This window comes from Trichogramma pretiosum, unplaced genomic scaffold (genome assembly GCF_000599845.2).
Source record: "Trichogramma pretiosum strain Unisexual culture from Peru unplaced genomic scaffold, Tpre_2.0 scaffold154, whole genome shotgun sequence".
NCBI classification, from domain to species: domain Eukaryota; kingdom Metazoa; phylum Arthropoda; class Insecta; order Hymenoptera; family Trichogrammatidae; genus Trichogramma; species Trichogramma pretiosum.
Genome location: NW_019641635.1, coordinates 63,329 through 82,638, shown reverse-complemented (window position 1 = coordinate 82,638; position 19,310 = coordinate 63,329). Strand labels below are relative to the sequence as shown.

At 31.1% G+C, this 19,310-nt stretch overlaps 3 protein-coding genes across 6 annotated transcripts; 2 read left to right on the top strand and 1 right to left on the bottom strand.

The window, feature by feature from the left end:
• Window positions 1-227: 227 nt before the first annotated feature.
• LOC106649381 lies at window positions 228-3,049 on the top strand. The gene is made up of 7 exons (XM_014366752.2): window positions 228-727; window positions 824-1,055; window positions 1,132-1,229; window positions 1,299-1,490; window positions 1,552-1,869; window positions 1,933-2,186; window positions 2,792-3,049. The coding sequence occupies exons 1-7, from the start codon at window positions 569-571 to the stop codon at window positions 2,982-2,984; spliced, it is 1,446 nt and encodes a 481-aa protein (XP_014222238.1). The 5' UTR covers window positions 228-568; the 3' UTR covers window positions 2,985-3,049.
• Window positions 3,050-3,290: 241 nt separating this feature from the next.
• On the bottom strand, window positions 3,291-5,538 carry LOC106649382. 4 transcript variants are annotated; one of them, XM_014366755.1, is made up of 5 exons: window positions 5,453-5,538; window positions 4,756-5,009; window positions 4,041-4,689; window positions 3,699-3,983; window positions 3,291-3,629 (listed from the first exon to the last, which is right to left on the bottom strand). In XM_014366755.1, the coding sequence occupies exons 2-5, from the start codon at window positions 4,986-4,988 to the stop codon at window positions 3,465-3,467; spliced, it is 1,332 nt and encodes a 443-aa protein (XP_014222241.1). In that variant the 5' UTR covers window positions 4,989-5,009; window positions 5,453-5,538; the 3' UTR covers window positions 3,291-3,464. The 4 variants fall into 4 exon arrangements, with proteins under 4 accessions (XP_014222241.1, XP_014222242.1, XP_014222239.1 ...); XM_014366756.1 differs by having other exon boundaries at window positions 5,437-5,506; XM_014366753.2 differs by lacking the exon at window positions 5,453-5,538 and adding an exon at window positions 5,159-5,375.
• A 306-nt stretch (window positions 5,539-5,844) lies between these two features.
• LOC106649455 (semaphorin-2A) lies at window positions 5,845-18,970 on the top strand. Its single transcript, XM_014366885.2, has 11 exons — window positions 5,845-6,353; window positions 10,413-10,500; window positions 12,270-12,321; window positions 12,530-12,592; window positions 13,002-13,106; window positions 13,574-13,844; window positions 14,672-14,902; window positions 15,648-16,061; window positions 16,180-16,456; window positions 16,852-17,299; window positions 18,807-18,970. The coding sequence occupies exons 1-11, from the start codon at window positions 6,209-6,211 to the stop codon at window positions 18,882-18,884; spliced, it is 2,172 nt and encodes a 723-aa protein (XP_014222371.1). The 5' UTR covers window positions 5,845-6,208; the 3' UTR covers window positions 18,885-18,970.
• Window positions 18,971-19,310: the final 340 nt, after the last annotated feature.

Sequence of the window (19,310 nt, the reverse complement as noted above, 5' to 3'; positions counted from 1 at the left end):
GACAGACGCTTGTGTTTTGATCCGGTCACAAAGTCAAGCTCATCCACTTTCAAAAGGAGCTCTGAAATTTTTGTTTTTCTTTTTTTTTAAATTCGCTTTTCTGAATCGATTGTCCTTTTTTTTATTGATTAAAAATTGGCATTTTCGACAGTCCGGACGGATTCGATCTTATTTTGTTACGTACTCGCGTGACCAGCACATAACAAACTTACCTCTGCTGTCTGTAAGAACTTGTGTAGTGTAGCGCGTTTATACGCGGACCCGCTTCACAAAAAGCCGCACTTGTCAAATCAATGTTGTCGCCTGTCGGCAGTCGATTCCCGAGTCAACATAGATTGTTAAGATTAGCTCTATAAGTCAATGCTTATTTTTAAAATCCGTGTATTATTAGTTTTATTATCACGACTTTTAAACACATATTTTTAAAAATAAAGTTTTAACTGATGAAATTTGGTGAATAATGCTATAATTAAATTTAGTATCCAAAATCAATTCAAAATTTATGACATGCATTAGCTAGTGAAATTGGATTGAACTTTTTTAATTAATAGTGTTATCAGTGTAGAAAATGAGAAGCATGATTAATAACACTTCAAAAAACTATGCAGTATTAAGTAAAGAATGGGTTTCATCAATTGGAGAGGAGTTGGGTTTGCAACAATTACCCGATACTCTTACGAAACAACTTGCACAAGATGTTTCTTACCATTTGCGTGAAGTCTTATATGTAAGTTTGTTACATATCTGCAATAATTTGAATTGTATGCCATTGATAATATACCTTCAAAAGTTTAATATTTGATTTATTATTCTTTTGCTTTAGAAATGTGTGATGCGAATGAAGCACAGCAATAAGAGATTCTTAACATCTTTTGATCTCAATGCTGTGATAACACATTTATGCGATACAGATCCAGTACTAGGGTCATCAAGCCAAATTCCAAAGTTCCTATCGGAACTGGACCTTTTTATTCCCAATGAAAATATTATGGATCTTCATTCACATTTAAAACAGCCTTTCTCTGTCTCTCAAACTTCTAATCCAGTCATACAAGGTTTGTCTCGTAATTCATTTTTTAATTAATTTAAACTGTTACAACTGTTACAATTACAAATGTACTTAAATTTTAGAACTTGAAATAGTTGATTGTAAGTCAATAGTCACCCGGAGCTGTTATGCTAAAAGAGCTTTAATAATTTTATTAAATGGTTCCAAAAAAAGTTTCAAGGTTGTGTGCTTGATTATATTTTATATTTGAAAGCTTGTTGAAATGTTTAATTAAATCATTAAATTATAGGTGCTTCTTCATGACTGCTCTTCAAATGCATATCTAGGAGGAGAAGGAGTGGTGGATTATTTAATGTCCATTGCTAGGTTTTTAGTTATATCTAATAATGCACAATACACAAGAGTATCTCTTCGGACTTGTCAACTTATCATAGCCATAACACACAACAAAGAATCAGTTTTTTCCTCGTACCTTCATTCTGTAAGATAATTTTATTAATCTTCAATATCTTGAACTGAACTGAACTTTATTTTAATTTTAGGTAGACAAATTGACAGAATTATTATTGGAATTACTGCTTGGGCAAGGTTTTATAAATTCAAATTTAGAAAGTATTTTTAAACATTGCTCTTTGAATCTTATGCTCAAATGGCCCCTTGTAGCTAATAAATTCATCCCTAAATTAAAAAGCATCATTAAAAATGATAAATATGAAAAGAAAAAAAAATTAATAGCTTTTGAACTAATTGCGGGAGTTGACCCACTAATATTTTTTAAAGAAAATGTAGATCATTCTTTATCATTAGAGAATGTATTAATGCACGGTAAACCTGGAACAATTTTATGGCATAAAATTGCTGTGAGTATACATTACAAAACAATTGTCAAAAATTTATAAATTTACTAATGATATTTTTTTCAGTTGGCGCTATGTGCTTTTATTAAATCTGGAAAAATAATTTTAAATCATTCAGTTATATCTGAACACTTTGGAGACTCTATTCTGCCTTATTTGATGCTTGAAGAAAGAACAGTTGATAAATGTTATCAAAGAAATACACCAGCAATAGTTCATAGAAAAATAAAGTATAAAACATTGCAAAAATCTAAAAATGGAACTCATAAACAAGATATTTTTGAAAATAATTTGGCTTCAAAGCCCAAAAAACAAATAAGGTATATCAATTGTTCACTATTACTAAGTAAAACACTCATCTTACTGTCTAGCATGTCATCATGATAATATTAACTTAGGAACAGAGAATAAAATTTCTAGTTGCAAATTACTGACAAATAGAAATTATTTCGTACTTTATTTTATTAAAAACTATCTAATTTTCTAACCATAATATATATAAAGATAACAGTTATAGTTTAGAAAACTGATTCAAATGTGCCTTATTGGTTTTTCATGATTGGATTGATGTATATTTAAAAACTTTCACTTCAATAAGTAATGTTAACTAAGAAACTTGATTCAGGTGATTTTAACGAACAATTTATTGAGAAACAAATGTCATTGGCATATTTATTTTAGTTTAATTAGGCTTTTCTTTATAAAAAACAATTTTCTTTGATTATTAATAAAATCGGTACGAAATAATTTGACGATCGTGAGCGTAGAAATACCGATTTCTTGATTAAAAATGACGAACCAGGTTTAAACATTAATTTAATTTATAAAAAGATAGACTTTTCTGAGATATATAAGTTCAAAATATTTTAGAAAAAAATAAAAAATATGCAATATTTCATGATTTTTCATTGCCATGTAATTCCAGGTTCCATATAACTGGAGGTCGTTCCGTCTCGCCAGCGAAGTTACGTCCAGTAATTTCAAAACAAATGAATCAAATTTTCAGAAATCACTCTAGTTCTTTTTGCTCGAATATCACGTCGTCTCACCTATTGATGTTTAAAAGTAAAACGAAAAACTTTGCGGGAGCCTACTGTTTATCAAAAACAGTACTGTAATTTAATATCGACTGAATATCTTGTAGAATTATAATTTCATACAATAAAACGTTGTTTTCTTAACATATTGCAATAGTAATTCTATTTTTTCAACCCTACTATAAATGCGATATCAGGAAACATCCTGAAAATCGCTGCCAGCCAACGTGAGATTTTCGCCGATATAATCCAACTGAAATTCCAGGCAAATACAGGTGGAAATTGAGCGATTTTCTTAAACAATGTGGACTAGTTTTTAATTTGCAAACAAATTTGTTCTTATTTCATACTTGGTCGATTTTTTCAGAATTCATATGCTAAAAGAAATTAATGCTTGACGTAAAGTATTTATTTCTCACTCATAACACTTATTTAATTTAAAATTGTAAATGGTATAAAAACTATCAAGTTTTCAGCTTTGATATTCACTTGAATAAATTATTAATGTTATTTTTCAAATTGACAGTACTTCAGCCAACTTGGTTTGAAAAATTATTACAGTTAATCTGGAACATTGTTCTTCCCCGCTCGGTTATTATATTCAGTACAATAATTTTTCAATTCCTTCAAAGTAATTCCATAACTATTTTCATTTTCTGTTAGGATATTTCTACTAATTAAATCAAAAATATTATATTTTTTATCTCTGAAAGTCATCTGGAAATTCTGAACCGAATAAGATTTTTTTAAATAAAATCAATTTAATTAATGAGATAAAATGCTTTAAATTCTTACCTCCAACTGTGGATCACAAGGATTTATCTTTATAGCTTTTAAAAAATAATCAGCTGCTAGCTTTAAATTTTTGCTTTTAAATAAATAAGTCATGGCTAAATTTAATGATATAAATACTGTATTAATTTTGTCACCTTCATATCTTTTTAACATATTTTTAAGGTGTTTTATTTCTTCATAATCAAACTTTGATCTTGAAATCTTTCGAATGAGTTTAAGATGGTCCATATCAGCAGGAAAATTACCTGAATCACCAAGAGCTTTCAAATAGTTTTCTTTTGCTTTCTGAAAAAAATTTCATCTTAAAAATTTTATATTTTAGTCAACGTTTCAAATACATACTTGGTAATTATCAGATTTTTCGTAATATTTTCCCAGATAATGATAGTAAGCTTTGGTTTTGTGTTCTGGATTTTTTTCAAAATAATCTAAACAATTTTTAGCTTTGATAAGATCATTTTGGCCAATGAAGTGTAAGGCAAGAATTAAATTTGAATTAAAATCAGTGGGCTTTTTCAAATAAAGTTGATTGTACATTTCTGAAGATTTTTCCCAATTTTTCTTCTCCTTGTACATTCTAGCGACACGACTGATGTTCTCGACTGATGGTGATAGCTCATAACATTTTAAAAATCCATTTTCTTCTTCTATGGAAACAGGTAAATCAAATTTTTGTTGACGTCTTTTGGTTCGAAGACACTGGGCATGTATATAGTGCCACAATTCACAATTGGGAGCATATGAAATAGCCAATTTAGCTGCTTCCAAGGCTGCATCAATATTTCTCTCAAGAAATACCAATAAAGCAAATGCCTGAGATCCAAATATTGTTCCTTTTTCTATATCAGAATTGAAATTCTTAGCATCTTTTATTTTAATTTCCATTGCTTTTGCTTGGTCTTTCTTTCTACTCATTGAATAAACACAAAAAGCTGTTGCATATTTTATGTGTAGTAGTACATCAACAGAATAATCATTTTCTTTTGAAATTCTGTAACAATGGTATATACAAATTTAGTCCTTGTTAATAATCTTGAAAGTTTTTATTTGTATTAACCTTTCACAAATAATGTCCCAAACATAATTAATTTCATCAATTAATTCTTCTGCGTCATCAAAATTTCCTTGCATAGATCGAATGTATGCTAATGTGTTCACTTTAATGAAACTACCAACAGGTGATGATTTATAATCATACAACATAGATTCATTTCCAATGGCAATAGTGTGTTTTGGCTCCAATTTCCATGTAAATGGACATTCAATGTTTTTTATGCTATCAAAATCCATTGAATATCTATTGCACCTACGCTACAAAAGTTTAAAACCAATTTTTTTAAATCTTAACTTATTTTATTGATATTTTGTGTTGAATTTGCAATAATTGTACTTCAAATTTGAGAATCAACCAAAAAAAATTGACTAATCTCAATAATTTATTTGATAATAAATTTACTAACTTTGTAATTGTGCTTTTCAAGACTTAAATTAGTCGTCGACGTCCTATACAATAACGTGATAATTTTGTATGAACAAATAAATACTTAATTTTACTTAAAATCTTGTGATAGTCAACTTCATTTCTCATACATGCAAGTAAACTGAAATTCTGTTGTTCGAATAAAAGTCCTTTGCATGTATCGCAAAACGGAATAGGATTGTTAAATCTTGATATCACTGTTTGGTCTTTATGTCATTTAAAAGCCGTGCACTCATTTATCAACAAACCTTAACCTACCTATTTCAATACTTACCAGGACAATTCAAATTGACTTGGAAATTTAGGTAAAAATTAAGCTGAATGATTTGAATATAGCTAGATTTCCCGGTTAAAATCCAGATGAAATTCCAGTCAAATCCATCAGTTAATTTGGCGATTATTTATATACAGCTGGATCAGTCCCAGCTACTGAATACATGAAAAGTCAAGAGAGAGAAGCATTTAATTTAATTTTCCATTAACAAAATACCAATGCAGTCAAATTAATTCTTAATATAATCATACAATTAATTATTTGCGGTTGCAGGCTGTATCATTAGAAAATTGAGAGCATAGAGGCGCTGCGGCATGTTATAGATTCTATGAAAACGATTCGTTCTCGCCGCGTTCGCGTGTGTGAGCCATAATTCTGCAGTCCATCTCAACTATGTTTGACAACTTGACTCACACAAAAAGGAGACTCGGCTTTTAGTAGCCTTTTGTACACAACTTAAATACAATATCAATAACAATCATCTCAAAAGACAGACTTTCAAATGTGATTAATGTGTCATTGTCAAGATCTCATAAGTCGATATAATATATCGATATAATATAAGACAAAAACCCATGACTTGATCTTGTTCATCAATAATAAGACTGAAATCCCAGTATATAGTATACCTTAACAAGTTCAGAATGTGCACTAACAAACGACTAGTTTTTTGTTAAATGTTCATGTGATTTTATTTTTAAGTAAACGATAAATGGATTTAAATGTGAATTAATTCTAATTGATCATTAAAGAACAATGACTTCATTCATATTCATTTTTGCGAGCATACTGTATTTCATTACTTTGAATGCAGTAGCTAATCGCATTCAAGGCACTCATCCTGGTCATGTTTATTTTGAACAACCTTGTTGTGGACATTCTCATTTACGTCATCATAAAGGTACTAAAATTAACATGCAATATCTTATACTATAATATTTTTTAATTATTAATTTTCATCTACGTTAATTCATCGATGTTAAACAAAACACACGAGTACTGAAGTTCATATTTGCAAAATATACAAAAATTTCATTAGCAAGTGCTTTTAATGTACCTATGAGTAAGTTTTATTTATATGCACATTTGCATATAAATTTGCTTGTGATTAAAAATTTTATTTATATATTTCAGTTTTAATGGATAAATTTATTTTGAACCCTTAACGTTCACTGTAATGGGGAAAAGAAATTGGATAAATTTTATCAATTTTAGCTAAATTTAACATGTATAGAAATCATTATAATATTTAGTTTTTTTTTTTAACTAACTCATTTGAAAAAAAACCAGCAATTACAGCGGAAGACATGAAAAATTAAATTTTCTTCTGAACTATCTATAAAAAATGATTATGAGCTCATTACAGAAATTTTTTTAGTAAACTGTTAGAATAATGTGAGTGAAAATATCAGTCCATTGAAGATATAGTGATCAAATAAGCAGTTATTTTCTTATGTACCTATAAGTAAACAGTGGTATTTTTTATTTTGACCACAATAATAACACACCTGTAATTTTTCTGAATTGGTAAATGAAAAAATTTGGATATTAAGGAAAGTCTCATAGAGCCAATATTCAATGTAATATATTTTTTTTTACAATAAGTACATATAAACTACATTATGTATCTTTTTTTTTTGAGCTAGAAAATGGATGAGATGCAGATTACACTTGTAGACAGTAGATCTTGAACCATGAAGGAAATAGCGCAGTTTAGTTTTTTCTGGCTAATTCATCACTAAAAATGTAAATTTGCATATTAATTTTTAAACTGATTCACGAATAACAACTATCAAATTTCATGCAATTTCAACTGCTAATTTTTACGGAAAACAGATCGAAGATTCTAATCGTAAAAAGGGAAACCAAATATTTCGATCCTGTTTCCTGGGAAAATATCTCAAAATTAGTCACATGAACTGAAAACCCGTATGTATACTGAGCCGTATTGCCAGCAGAACGATCTTATTGATATTGCAGCCAAACAAATGTTTAGCTCTGCCTGCGATGCGTAGGTTGTCATGACGTTTATAAATATTAGACTGACAATATAAAAATCGATTTTTTCAAATTATCCGGGACACCCCTTAAAAAGTATGAAGCTATAAAAAAAATACTTCCCCTGAAATTTCGGCTTATTTGAAAAATTTCAACCCATGCCCCAAAGCGATTTTAAAAATTTTTTTATATTAAAATAATTTTAAAAATAGCCGTTTTCTATCGAAGCTTTTTTCTGACTAAATTTGCTTTGAATATTGCCAATTTTCAAACTCTCATACATTGGTTTGAGAGTTGACATCTAGACCTTAAATTTGACGTCAGGAAAAAAATTTTTAATTGACCAGAAACCCGCATAGCTAGGTTTGAAATTATAAAGAAAGTAGAAACAAACAAAAAGCGACAAATCTATGAAAACCCTTTAAGATCTCACAAGGTGTGCTTAAAAAAAAATCGAAAACCTCCTATCCGACGTATTTTTTGATAAGAAATCGAATAATGACCTTGGATTTGACCTTGAACGTGACCTCAAAGCTACAGTGAACCTAAATCGATTTATTACACGTATACCCTCCCGCCTCCCCTGTTAATTGCAGATTTAAGCAGAGCAGGAAATTTTACTTTGAAGTATGGATTTTATTTTTTTTTCTAGGTCATTTTGAGGGCGCCTCACAGGAGAAAGTCTTTTCGTGGCTGACGCGAGCCAGCTGGCCACTCGCGACTTTGTCGTTTTCCGAGCATAATCAGTATTACCCGTCGAACCGCAATTTGTGTCCGGTCACTAATAATCGTAATAATTGTACCGTTTGTTGACAAATAGAAGTAGATAGTGAAAAACCCCTTAAAGGAAATTGGGCACAAGTGGCGTTTGCTCGTAATCATCATGAAACAGCCCTTCAGAATAGTCGCTGAGATTCCGTTTGCGACGGATTGGAAAGTCAACGCAGACTTAAACATCGTTTCTTTTTTATCAAAAACCATTAAACGATTCTCGCAAAGATTTCACCCGCTACAAGTTCGAGAAGAAATTTGGACAAAATGGGACAAGACCTGAACTACAAATAACAGTACATAAAAGTCCCAAAGATTACGCATGTGACAAGTGAAAGAAGACATTTGGAACGACTTTCGTGATCCAAACGGCTTCTCACAATTGTTACATGCGGAATCTCTGCGACTCTTATGTAAAATCATTTATAGCTCAAGACGAGTCCCAAATTGCCCAAACCTCTTCTCGTACTTGCAACATGTGACGTCTCCACGAAAATCGTCAACTGGTTTTGAATATAAAAAAATGATGTTCAGTTCTAAATTTCCTTNAAAGACTTTCTCCCATAAGGCCACGTGTTATCGATAAGACAGCTCGGAGTATCCCGGCAAGAGGCTGTGGTATCTATAGGGAACTTGGGCACAAGTGGTGTTTGCTTACACTCATCGAGAGATAGTCCTCCTGGATAGTCGCTGAGATGGTGTCTGGGACGTATTGTAAGGAAATTTAGAACTGAACATCATTTTTTTATATTCAAAACCAGTTGACGATTTTCGTGGAGACGTCACATGTTGCAAGTACGAGAAGAGGTTTGGGCAATTTGGGACTCGTCTTGAGCTATAAATGATTTTACATAAGAGTCGCAGAGATTCCGCATGTAACAATTGTGAGAAGCCGTTTGGATCACGAAAGTCGTTCCAAATGTCTTCTTTCACTTGTCACATGCGTAATCTTTGGGACTTTTATGTACTGTTATTTGTAGTTCAGGTCTTGTCCCATTTTGTCCAAATTTCTTCTCGAACTTGTAGCGGGTGAAATCTTTGCGAGAATCGTTTAATGGTTTTTGATAAAAAAGAAACGATGTTTAAGTCTGCGTTGACTTTCCAATCCGTCGCAAACGGAATCTCAGCGACTATTCTGAAGGGCTGTTTCATGATGATTACGAGCAAACGCCACTTGTGCCCAATTTCCTTTAAGGGGTTTTTCACTATCTACTTCTATTTGTCAACAAACGGTACAATTATTACGATTATTAGTGACCGGACACAAATTGCGGTTCGACGGGTAATACTGATTATGCTCGGAAAACGACAAAGTCGCGAGTGGCCAGCTGGCTCGCGTCAGCCACGAAAAGACTTTCTCCTGTGAGGCGCCCTCAAAATGACCTAGAAAAAAAAATAAAATCCATACTTCAAAGTAAAATTTCCTGCTCTGCTTAAATCTGCAATTAACAGGGGAGGCGGGAGGGTATACGTGTAATAAATCGATTTAGGTTCACTGTAGCTTTGAGGTTACTTTCAAGGTCAAATTCAAGGTCACTATTCGATTCCTTATCAAAAAACGACTATTTTTAAAATTATGTTCATTTTAAAAATTTTTTAAAGGAGCCTAAAGTTCAAGGGAAATATTCTTTTGATAACTTGATACTTTTGATGGGGCGTCCCGGATTAAATAACATCTATACTTCACAATAAATTTACAAAAATTGTGTAATTTTCTAGGTTATAAACCAGATCTCCGTTAAAGTAAGATGTATGCCTTTTTTTGGATATGTCTCTACATTTCTGATATGCAAACAAAAATATTCTAGTCTCTTGATAACAATTTACAGTACTACTTTACTCTAACTACACCAGTTTGACTTCAATTCTGAAATGTCGAGAAAAATTAAAAATACCGAAGTAGGATGAGCTCGTGGCGTTAGCGTATGAATCAATATTAACAATAGTGTAGTAGTAACATGGAAAGATCCCCTACTACGCTGTATTTACGTTTTCTCACCATTTTAAAATTGAAGTCGAATCGGTGTACTTATATTTAGAAAATATAACCATTTTTACTCATAAAATAATTCAGTTCTCAGCTGTACTGAAATCTCGGTTAAAATTTTTAATAAAATATTATCATTCAATGGTTTATGTTTATAAAAATTAAAATGTTACAAATTCAAAAATTATGCCTTAAACTTTGCAGATCATGTTCGAGAATTTACTTGTGGACCACTATTCTATAGGACAGTCTATTTAGACAGCAATAATGACTTTTTATACGTTGGAGCTATGTAAGTATTGAAAAAAAGTAACATTTTTTGAAGGAGAATCCCCCTCCTATCTAATTAGTTGAATAAAAGAATAGTTGAGAACTTAAGGTAAATTTCGAATCGAGGGTTAGCTAGTAAGATTTTTTTATCACTCTGAAAAGTGCTGAATTTACTCACGGCCGATCATATTAAAATTGACTTACCGCACACTTTGTTAAAAAATATTGTACAGAACTAGGAGGCCTTCCATTAATTACGTAAGAGTATTTTTTGATTGGTTGACCCCTTTCGTGATCATGTAAGAGATAGTAAGATTTGACAAACCCCCCTCTCTCCTTGTATAGTAAGTGTAAGAAAAATATTTAATATAAATTTTACAAAGATAAAATAATTATAATATTAAATTTATATGTATAATCACTTTTATCATACGAAATAATGTAAACTTCAAAAGTTCTTAAATTTATCTTGAAAATTTGAATAAAACATCATTTCGAGAAATAAGAAACACTTATTTTTAAATATTATTTTTCATTTTATATGAATAATTATTTATTATTTTATATTCATTATTTTTACTATTTATTTACAATGGCCAAGCATCATTTTCACGTTTCGTAATAACTGTTGACGTAATTTTTTTGTTTATTGCTCTTCCCTGATAGTTGGAATGAATGATTTTGCGATGATTGACAGCATTTTTCATGGTGGCGAAATAAGTGTCTCAGAATAATTTTGCCTGAGAATTTTCTCAGTCTCCCAGTGGCATTGAGTCCGGATTTTAATAACGTATCAACCTTTTTCATAATTTCATTTTATTATTCTTCAAAGTTTTCACTAATTTCATTAAACTCGCTTGTACAATTCCAGCTTATTTCAAAGTCGTTAAGCCATTTCGGTCCTTTAAAATTCTCCTCAATCATGAATACTTTGAAATCCCTTATGGCTTCTCCAATTAGCTCGAATTATGGACTGTTTTCATCGATCAGCAGTATCTGATCTCGTTGTCATTCATGTCAATATGCGAAAGGATCCATATCGTTACGTTCCCATATACTTTGCAACAGCAGATAGCACCTTATCATTCCGAGGTTACGCGACTTTAAACCTAATAAATCGCTCAGTGAGTTTCGACAAATCAGAAAGTTCTCGCCACCCAAATTCAAGCATTAGTTCACATTCTCCCTGAGGGCAACGCATTCCAGTGTAAAAATAGAGATGTTACTATCCAAACCAATCAGTCCCCTAAAATCAGTTAAGGGCTTGACTTATATCACTTCAAAGAGTGCTTTAATTGTGAAATAATACCTCGTACTGCTATTATAATTTTCTACTATACAAAGGCCATATGTAACACTGAGTTGTATGACGTGGTTTAGGACCTGAGCGCAGTGAGGGTTCTAATACCCGTGCTGGAAAGTGATTCTAAAATTCTACAGCAGCTTGCTGAGTTCATATTTATGTCCCCCTTTTTTAAGGTGTAAGTCGTAATTTCTGGTACCGTGGAGTAAGATTAGCGCTCGAGTGTAGCGAATACAATGGAGTGCCGTAGAGGGCGACTAATGCAGAACTTGATCCATTTAGTGCTATAAAATTTAATAATTCCTTGTTAATTAAGCTACTGCAAGTTTTTTTTACTAGACAAAAACTTGTTTAGGAGTTTATTATTGTTAAAGCTAAAAACCCTCCCAAGATTTAACTCCATAGAAATTTCAATTATAAATCAGTTGTAATATTAAACCCATAAAAATCAAATATATTAAGTAAAATTAATCTTAAATTTTTTTTAGGGACAAAATATTCCGTCTCAATTTGAGTAATATCAGCCACTCTAGTTGCGAGGTTCGTACTTTCATTTATAATTAAATTACTTTTTATGAAGTTTTATTCTATGAAACAATTGCGTTTATTTCAATTTACAACGAAAACTTGTAATCCTCTATGATGAATTTGACTTTTGTAATGATTTCACTATGAACACATATAAGTTCATAATATTTTATTACTTTTCAAGTGATTTTTTGAATAATCATATGAATTTTAATTACAGAAAGATGTGCTCAATTTGGAGCCAACAAATGTTCCAAACTGTGTTTCAAAAGGAAAGTCAGAGGTATAATTTTTTATTTTCAAGATCACGATTTTTAAAAAAAAAGTACTATTTCTCAAGTAGACATTTCATTGTTGATTTTACGTGGCGTCCTTTGATTGAATTCCAGCAATGCTATCGGGATACAACTTTTTCGAAATGAAATTCTTCTCTGTTTCCGATTCGTAAATTAGAATTTGAAGCTGGAATATTTCAAAATAACGGTTGGAAATTTAATTGACAATCAACGTCTTTAAAATTATCGACTATAAAATGTCCACTTAGGGAAGCATGGAGTGATTTGAGCCATTGCTGATCTCAAATTCTAAATGAATAATGACGCAATTAAATAATAACTTTTCGATTTGCAATTGGTTTCAAAAATGTAATCAAGTTTATTACACTTTACTTTACAATTGTTACTTATTTTCAGCACTTTGATTGTAGAAATCATATCAGAGTTATTCAACCTATGAATGGCAATCGACTTTACATATGTGGTACAAATGCACATTCTCCAAAAGATTGGGTCATCAATGTACGTATACCAGAAATATTTATTGAAAACTATATGCATTATATAATTTTTATTTTAAGTAAACCAAAACATGATATACTGAGAGAATCATTGAGATAGATGTTAAGATATTTATTTACGAACAAAAATGGTTAAAATTGCAAAGTAAATGGTCCCCAAAGTTTTTATATGTTTGATATATTTTTAAATAATTAGTAATCGGTTTGTCTATGCAGTATAAATTCGTACACAAAATTCTAAAGCTAGTAAATAAAACTAAAAATAACCGTAAATATACCCAAATATTTGTCTTCGAAAAAGTTTAATTTTCACAATTGTTAATGTACTGGGTAACAAAACTGTGCCAAAAAACAGTTTTCGTAGCTCAGACTTGTATAATAACTTTTTTTCTTTTTATTTCTTGGGAGAGACAATTATAAAATGACAATAGTTTATCTAATTCGAAATATTACTTTTATATTTTTCAGAATAATTTAACTCATTTATCTCGTCATGAATTTGTTCCTGGTGTGGGGATGGGTATAGCAAAATGCCCTTATGATCCTGCTGATAATTCAACAGCTGTTTGGGTTGAAAATGGAAATCCTGGCGACTTACCGGCTTTGTACTCAGGAACAAATGCCGAATTTACTAAGGCAGATACAGTTATATTCAGGACAGACCTTTATAATTTTACAACTGGTCGAAAGCAGTATAATTTTAAAAGGACTCTCAAATATGATTCTAAATGGTTGGATAGTAAGTAAAATTTAATCATAAATGGTTCCAACATTTTTTTTTAATGCTAAGTTAATAGGTTGGTATTTTTTATTAGTTTTCTCTTGGCTTGTTCACTTTATTTTTTGCTAGTTTTATACATCTTATGCGAAACACTTGATATCCACAAAAGTAGTAATTAACAGCTAGATTTTCACATCAAAACCTACATTGAATCCCTTCGTAAAAGAGGTGGATTTGAAATAGATTTCCACCTAGGTATTCCTGTCCATTCCCAATTGAAGTACTTTTGAATTTTCACGTATATTCGCATTTGGAAGATCATAGCGATCCTCGGAAAAATTACGAATAAATCAATCTAGAAAAAATCAGTGCCGTTGCAGATTTTCGGTGATAAGAAGGTCCTAAATAAGTCAGCCTAAGATATTAAGATTATTTTTATTGGGCTAAGTAGGTTCTAAGTTGTAAGATCTAAGGTAAAAACAAGGGAATACCGATTGCATTTTAATATTGTGGAGATAATAATATCTAAGTTGAAATCCACACGAAATCCACGTAAATCCACATAGAATCTAACTCTTCTAATACTGCCAATACTGTCCTCGTCTGCATAGTTTACATTATAAAGTCTATTTATCAAAATTTTTGGATGAATAAGCTTTGTAATATTCCGTAATCTTGTTGAAACACGTCTTAAATATTTTTTCATTTATTGATAAATTTACACTGTACGTTAAAAATAATATTAATTTCAGTTTTCTTAAAATACATTATGAGCAAATAGTATGAATTATAATGATCATTTAATATTTAATTTAATATATAATAAAAATATTGTACTTTTTCAGAACCTAATTTTGTCGGCGCCTTTGATGTTGACGAGCACGTTTTCTTTTTCTTCCGCGAAACTGCTGTTGAATATATTAACTGTGGTAAAAGTATTTATTCTCGAGTGGCAAGAGTGTGCAAAAAAGATACTGGTGGGAAAAATATACTTTCCCAAAATTGGGCTACATACTTGAAAACAAGACTTAATTGCTCTATACCAGGAGAATTTCCGTTCTATTTCAATGAAATTCGTAAGTAATTTATATAAATTATTATTTTTTAATATATTGAATATTATTATTACCCGTTTTTATGCTTACTTAGAGATAATTCAAACAAATCTTTATTTTTGATAATTCGTTTTTTATCTAACCACGAAATCGTAGGCAGTTAAAAATTAGAATACTTTAAAAGGCCTCTAAAGACTAGATTTATCGAATTCCGTTCCTAATTGCGTATTTGTTTTTCCGAACATAAATCATAAATGTGTAATTTTTACACATTTTGAAACGGAGATAATAAAATATAATTTTTACCCTTATTTATATTTCTTAAGCTTAGGTCAAGAAGCGATTACCAACTAAATTTAAGTTTGCAGAAGTTAGATTCATATCCCTAAAGTCTCGTAATAATCTAGTTCATAAACTAATCTGCCCTAATAAATAAATAAGCGCTTGGTGGAAAAGTGCAGCTCCGTAGCTTTTTCGCTGGCGCTCCTGGTTTTTTGCACTAATGTAGCTTTTACTCGGGTTTTTTACAATTTTCACCAGACCCTATCACACCAAAAATAGTTAGATACTCTTATAAACCCTGTTTATAAAATATAAGTTTTAGTATTACAAAATTTTGACAGGGTTACAATCTACGAGAAAAAACTATATTGCTATTGCTATTATGCTACAAGTAATTTATGTTTTTGATTGATATAAGGTTAATAGCTTGACTAATATTATGTTGTTATGAATCAATTTAATTTTTATTCATGAACAATTTCAGAGAGTGTTTATAAAATACCTGACGATGATACACGATTTTACGCTGTTTTTACTACATCAAGAAATGGATTAATGGGTTCAGCCATTTGTTCATTCCACATTGATGCGATTCAAGAATCGTTCCGTGGAAAATTCAAAGAACAAGCAACTAGTAGTAGCGCATGGCTCCCAGTATTATCTAATAAAGTTCCAGAACCAAGACCAGGTCAATGTGTAAATGACACTGAAACACTGCCAGATACAGTACTTAATTTTATACGATCTCATCCCTTAATGGATTCAGCTGTAACACATGAGAATGAGAAACCCGTGTTTTATAAACGCGATCTACTTTTAACGCAACTTGTGGTGGACAGGGTCAAAGTTACTTATTCTGGAGTCGAGTCAGACTTTACAATTTACTACGCAGGCTCAAGTAAGAAAAATATTTATCAATATTTTATTTCATTATTGAACCACTAAAATGTTCAATTTATTCATATTTTTGAAATGTTTTGTGAATAATTTAATATCTTCTACTATCTATCTTTTAGCTAAAGGACGGGTGTATAAAATTGTTCAATGGATAGATGCTGATAATAAGGCACAGTCAACTTTGATTGATATATTTGATATAACGCCAGACGAGTCTATTAGAGCAATGACTATATCTCAAAAACACAAAGCTCTTTATATCACAACGGATTACAGAATTAAACAAATCGATCTCGTAATGTGTTCTCGTCGTTACGATAACTGTTTGAGATGTGTCCGTGACCCGTATTGTGGCTGGGACAAAGATAACAATGTGTGCAAACCTTACAATGTTGGGTAAGTTATAAAACCTCAAGTTTTTTACTGAACTTCACAATAAAATTTAGGTTAGTACGGAAATGCAATTTTGACCTGAAAAAGTAAACAGTCCAATGGTGGATCGATTCAAATGACTCATTAATCGTATTTTAAGAACTCTGTACTGAGTTAAATTGACCATTTTCAATAGTCCTAGATAAAAGCGATGTATAGAAAAAAATAGAATTTACATTAACAGTGACCAGTATATTGCAGAAAAGATTCCTTGTCTTTCAAAAAAAGTCTGTGTCCCCAATTTGATTTTAGTAATCAACTTTATACTGATTTTGATGTTAGAATGAATATTTTACTACTGGAGATTTCAATAATTGGTAGTTAATCGAAAGTAAATGATCGATGTTTTTTTGTTCTAGCTATCTTCAAGATGTTTCGAATCATACTTCTAGCATTTGTGACAATAGTATTGGTAAACGAAAATTAGCTGTTACATGGGGTCAATCAGTTTATTTGGCTTGTTTCGTTAAAATCCCTGAAGTTCTTGAAAATCAAATGGTCCAATGGTTTCACTACAACAAAGAAAAGGGTCGATATCAGTTGAATCAAATTCATGGTTTGACGAATGAAAAGTTTATCGAAACATCAGATAAAGGCCTAGTCATTTTAAGTATTGATGAGCAAGATGCCGGAAGATATGATTGCTGGCTCGGAGGATCTTTACTTTGTTCCTACAATGTTACAGTCGATGCTCATAGATGTTCATCTCCATCTAAACCAAACGACTATCAAAAAGTGTATTCTGATTGGTGCCATGAATTTGAAAAATACAAGTCAGCAATGAAAACCTGGGAAAAGAATCACGTCGTAAGTGTAATCTCTAATTGTTTACCTTAGTACATTTTTTCTAATTATAATAATTTAAATTTTCAAATTTAATTTTGTGGCACATTCCTAATAAAATGAACTACATCAACGTATGAACATACTATACGATATAATACTATCGTATCAAGAAACCCCATAACAATTTAAACAATTATTTTCGCACTTTTAAATGAAGTATACTTTTAAAACGTCATTGCATGAATTTTCACGAATTTAAGATTTAAAATATCTCGCATAAACCTCCTCCTTTATGCTCGCCACCCTTCTACATGTAACACCGTGACCTGTCACCATTCATATTATGAGTCTTGGATATGGCTTCTGCATTATCCAAGATTTTTCTAGCCTAGTTTTTTCGGGTTAATTTCAGATTCGATTTGTCCAGTCCGCAGCTGCACCCATCGTCCACCATCTAGAATGGTTTTGAATTATCCAATCATTAAAGGCAGTCTTGCACGAACACTTGACCATTCCCACGAAAGACTCAAGGATACCCGAATGGTCCCGAATCCATTGAAGTCAAACCCTGCTGTTCGTCACTACCCTATTTAAAGCTTGTTAGGCTGAAGATAGACGATACTTCTAAAACGTGGGTTTACTTCTTTCATCGATATTACAGCAGTATCTGAATTTAAATCTACTCGATCCATTTGTATATTAGTTGGATTAAGGTCTAGCTAGTCTGTCTCTTCATTTTATACATTCTTTCCAATCTGTGATTAATATCTTCCATTTAGCTCTATAAAAATCTTTTCTCTCATCCATTCTTTCTTCCTTGAATCTTCATCAGCTGTTCTTGCGTTTACCTGAGGTTCATCGTATAGTACCTAATGGTTTTCATCGGTCAGGAGTTCGACTGCTCAATCCCGATCAACCGTGTACAGAGAAAACCTGTTAGGAGTACCTCTAAAGTTGCTATAGGCGCTATACACAGAGTTCCGGTAGCCACTATGCGCATTGGTCGTCTCAGTTTCTCAAGCGGAGCCTCCATGCATCTCCACATTAAGCCAATTCAATGCAGCAACATACGTTAGCCTTGTCGAATCAATACGTCGATCTTCATTATTGTCTTTATCTCCATCTTGAGCTAAATTCCTTCCAATAGCTGAAAGGAATTTCAAAAATATTATGGGGACCTGATTGCCATTAAATATCAAATACTCTCTAACCGATTTGTAATTAATTTTTAGCCGTTGAAAACATTGTAATTTCAATCAAATATTAATAAACCCACTTCAGAAATTCAAGTAGGTCCCAGACCCTATCTGAGCTCAAAGTAAGAAACTAGCCTGTATTTTCGGATCCATGATATTTTATCTATGACCAAATATACTAACATATACTTTTTTAATATATATTTAATTATTTTTAATTTTTAATTAAATATATTTAATATATTTAATAATAATAATAATAGTTTAAAAATATTATGTTGTAATATAAAATTAATGAAAAATTTTTTTAAATGGTCTATTTTATTTTTCAGCAATGCACAACTTCAAAAAAAAATACTAGCTTTCAAAATCTACAAACAAACGAAATTTACGGAAGTATTCCAGTATAATGTGTAACAGTACAATTGTGTACAACAACGATTAGTTCTTAGTGATTAAAAAAACATGATGTCAAATAAATGCAAAAGGAACGTCATTTGTAGCTGAGTTTTATTAATTTTTATTTTTACATTTTTATATCCAATAAACATCTGCCGAAAGTGGAAAGTTTTTATAATTTTTTTGTTTTAATATTACTGAGTTATTATTTTTCTTCCAGTTAAGGAAATAATCTTATTTTTTGCGTTTTTGGTTTTGAAAGAAACCCCACCCTTAATCCCAGATCTCCATTTCAATAGAATAAGTCCAAAGATTGTTAATTACTCTGTTCCAGCAAAACGTCATCCCAATCATAGTCTCGTTCCGTCCGGCTTAAATAAGCGAATTGAATTTTTCCCTTCTTCGAAGGATTAAGGCTATTTGAAGCTAGAAATCTG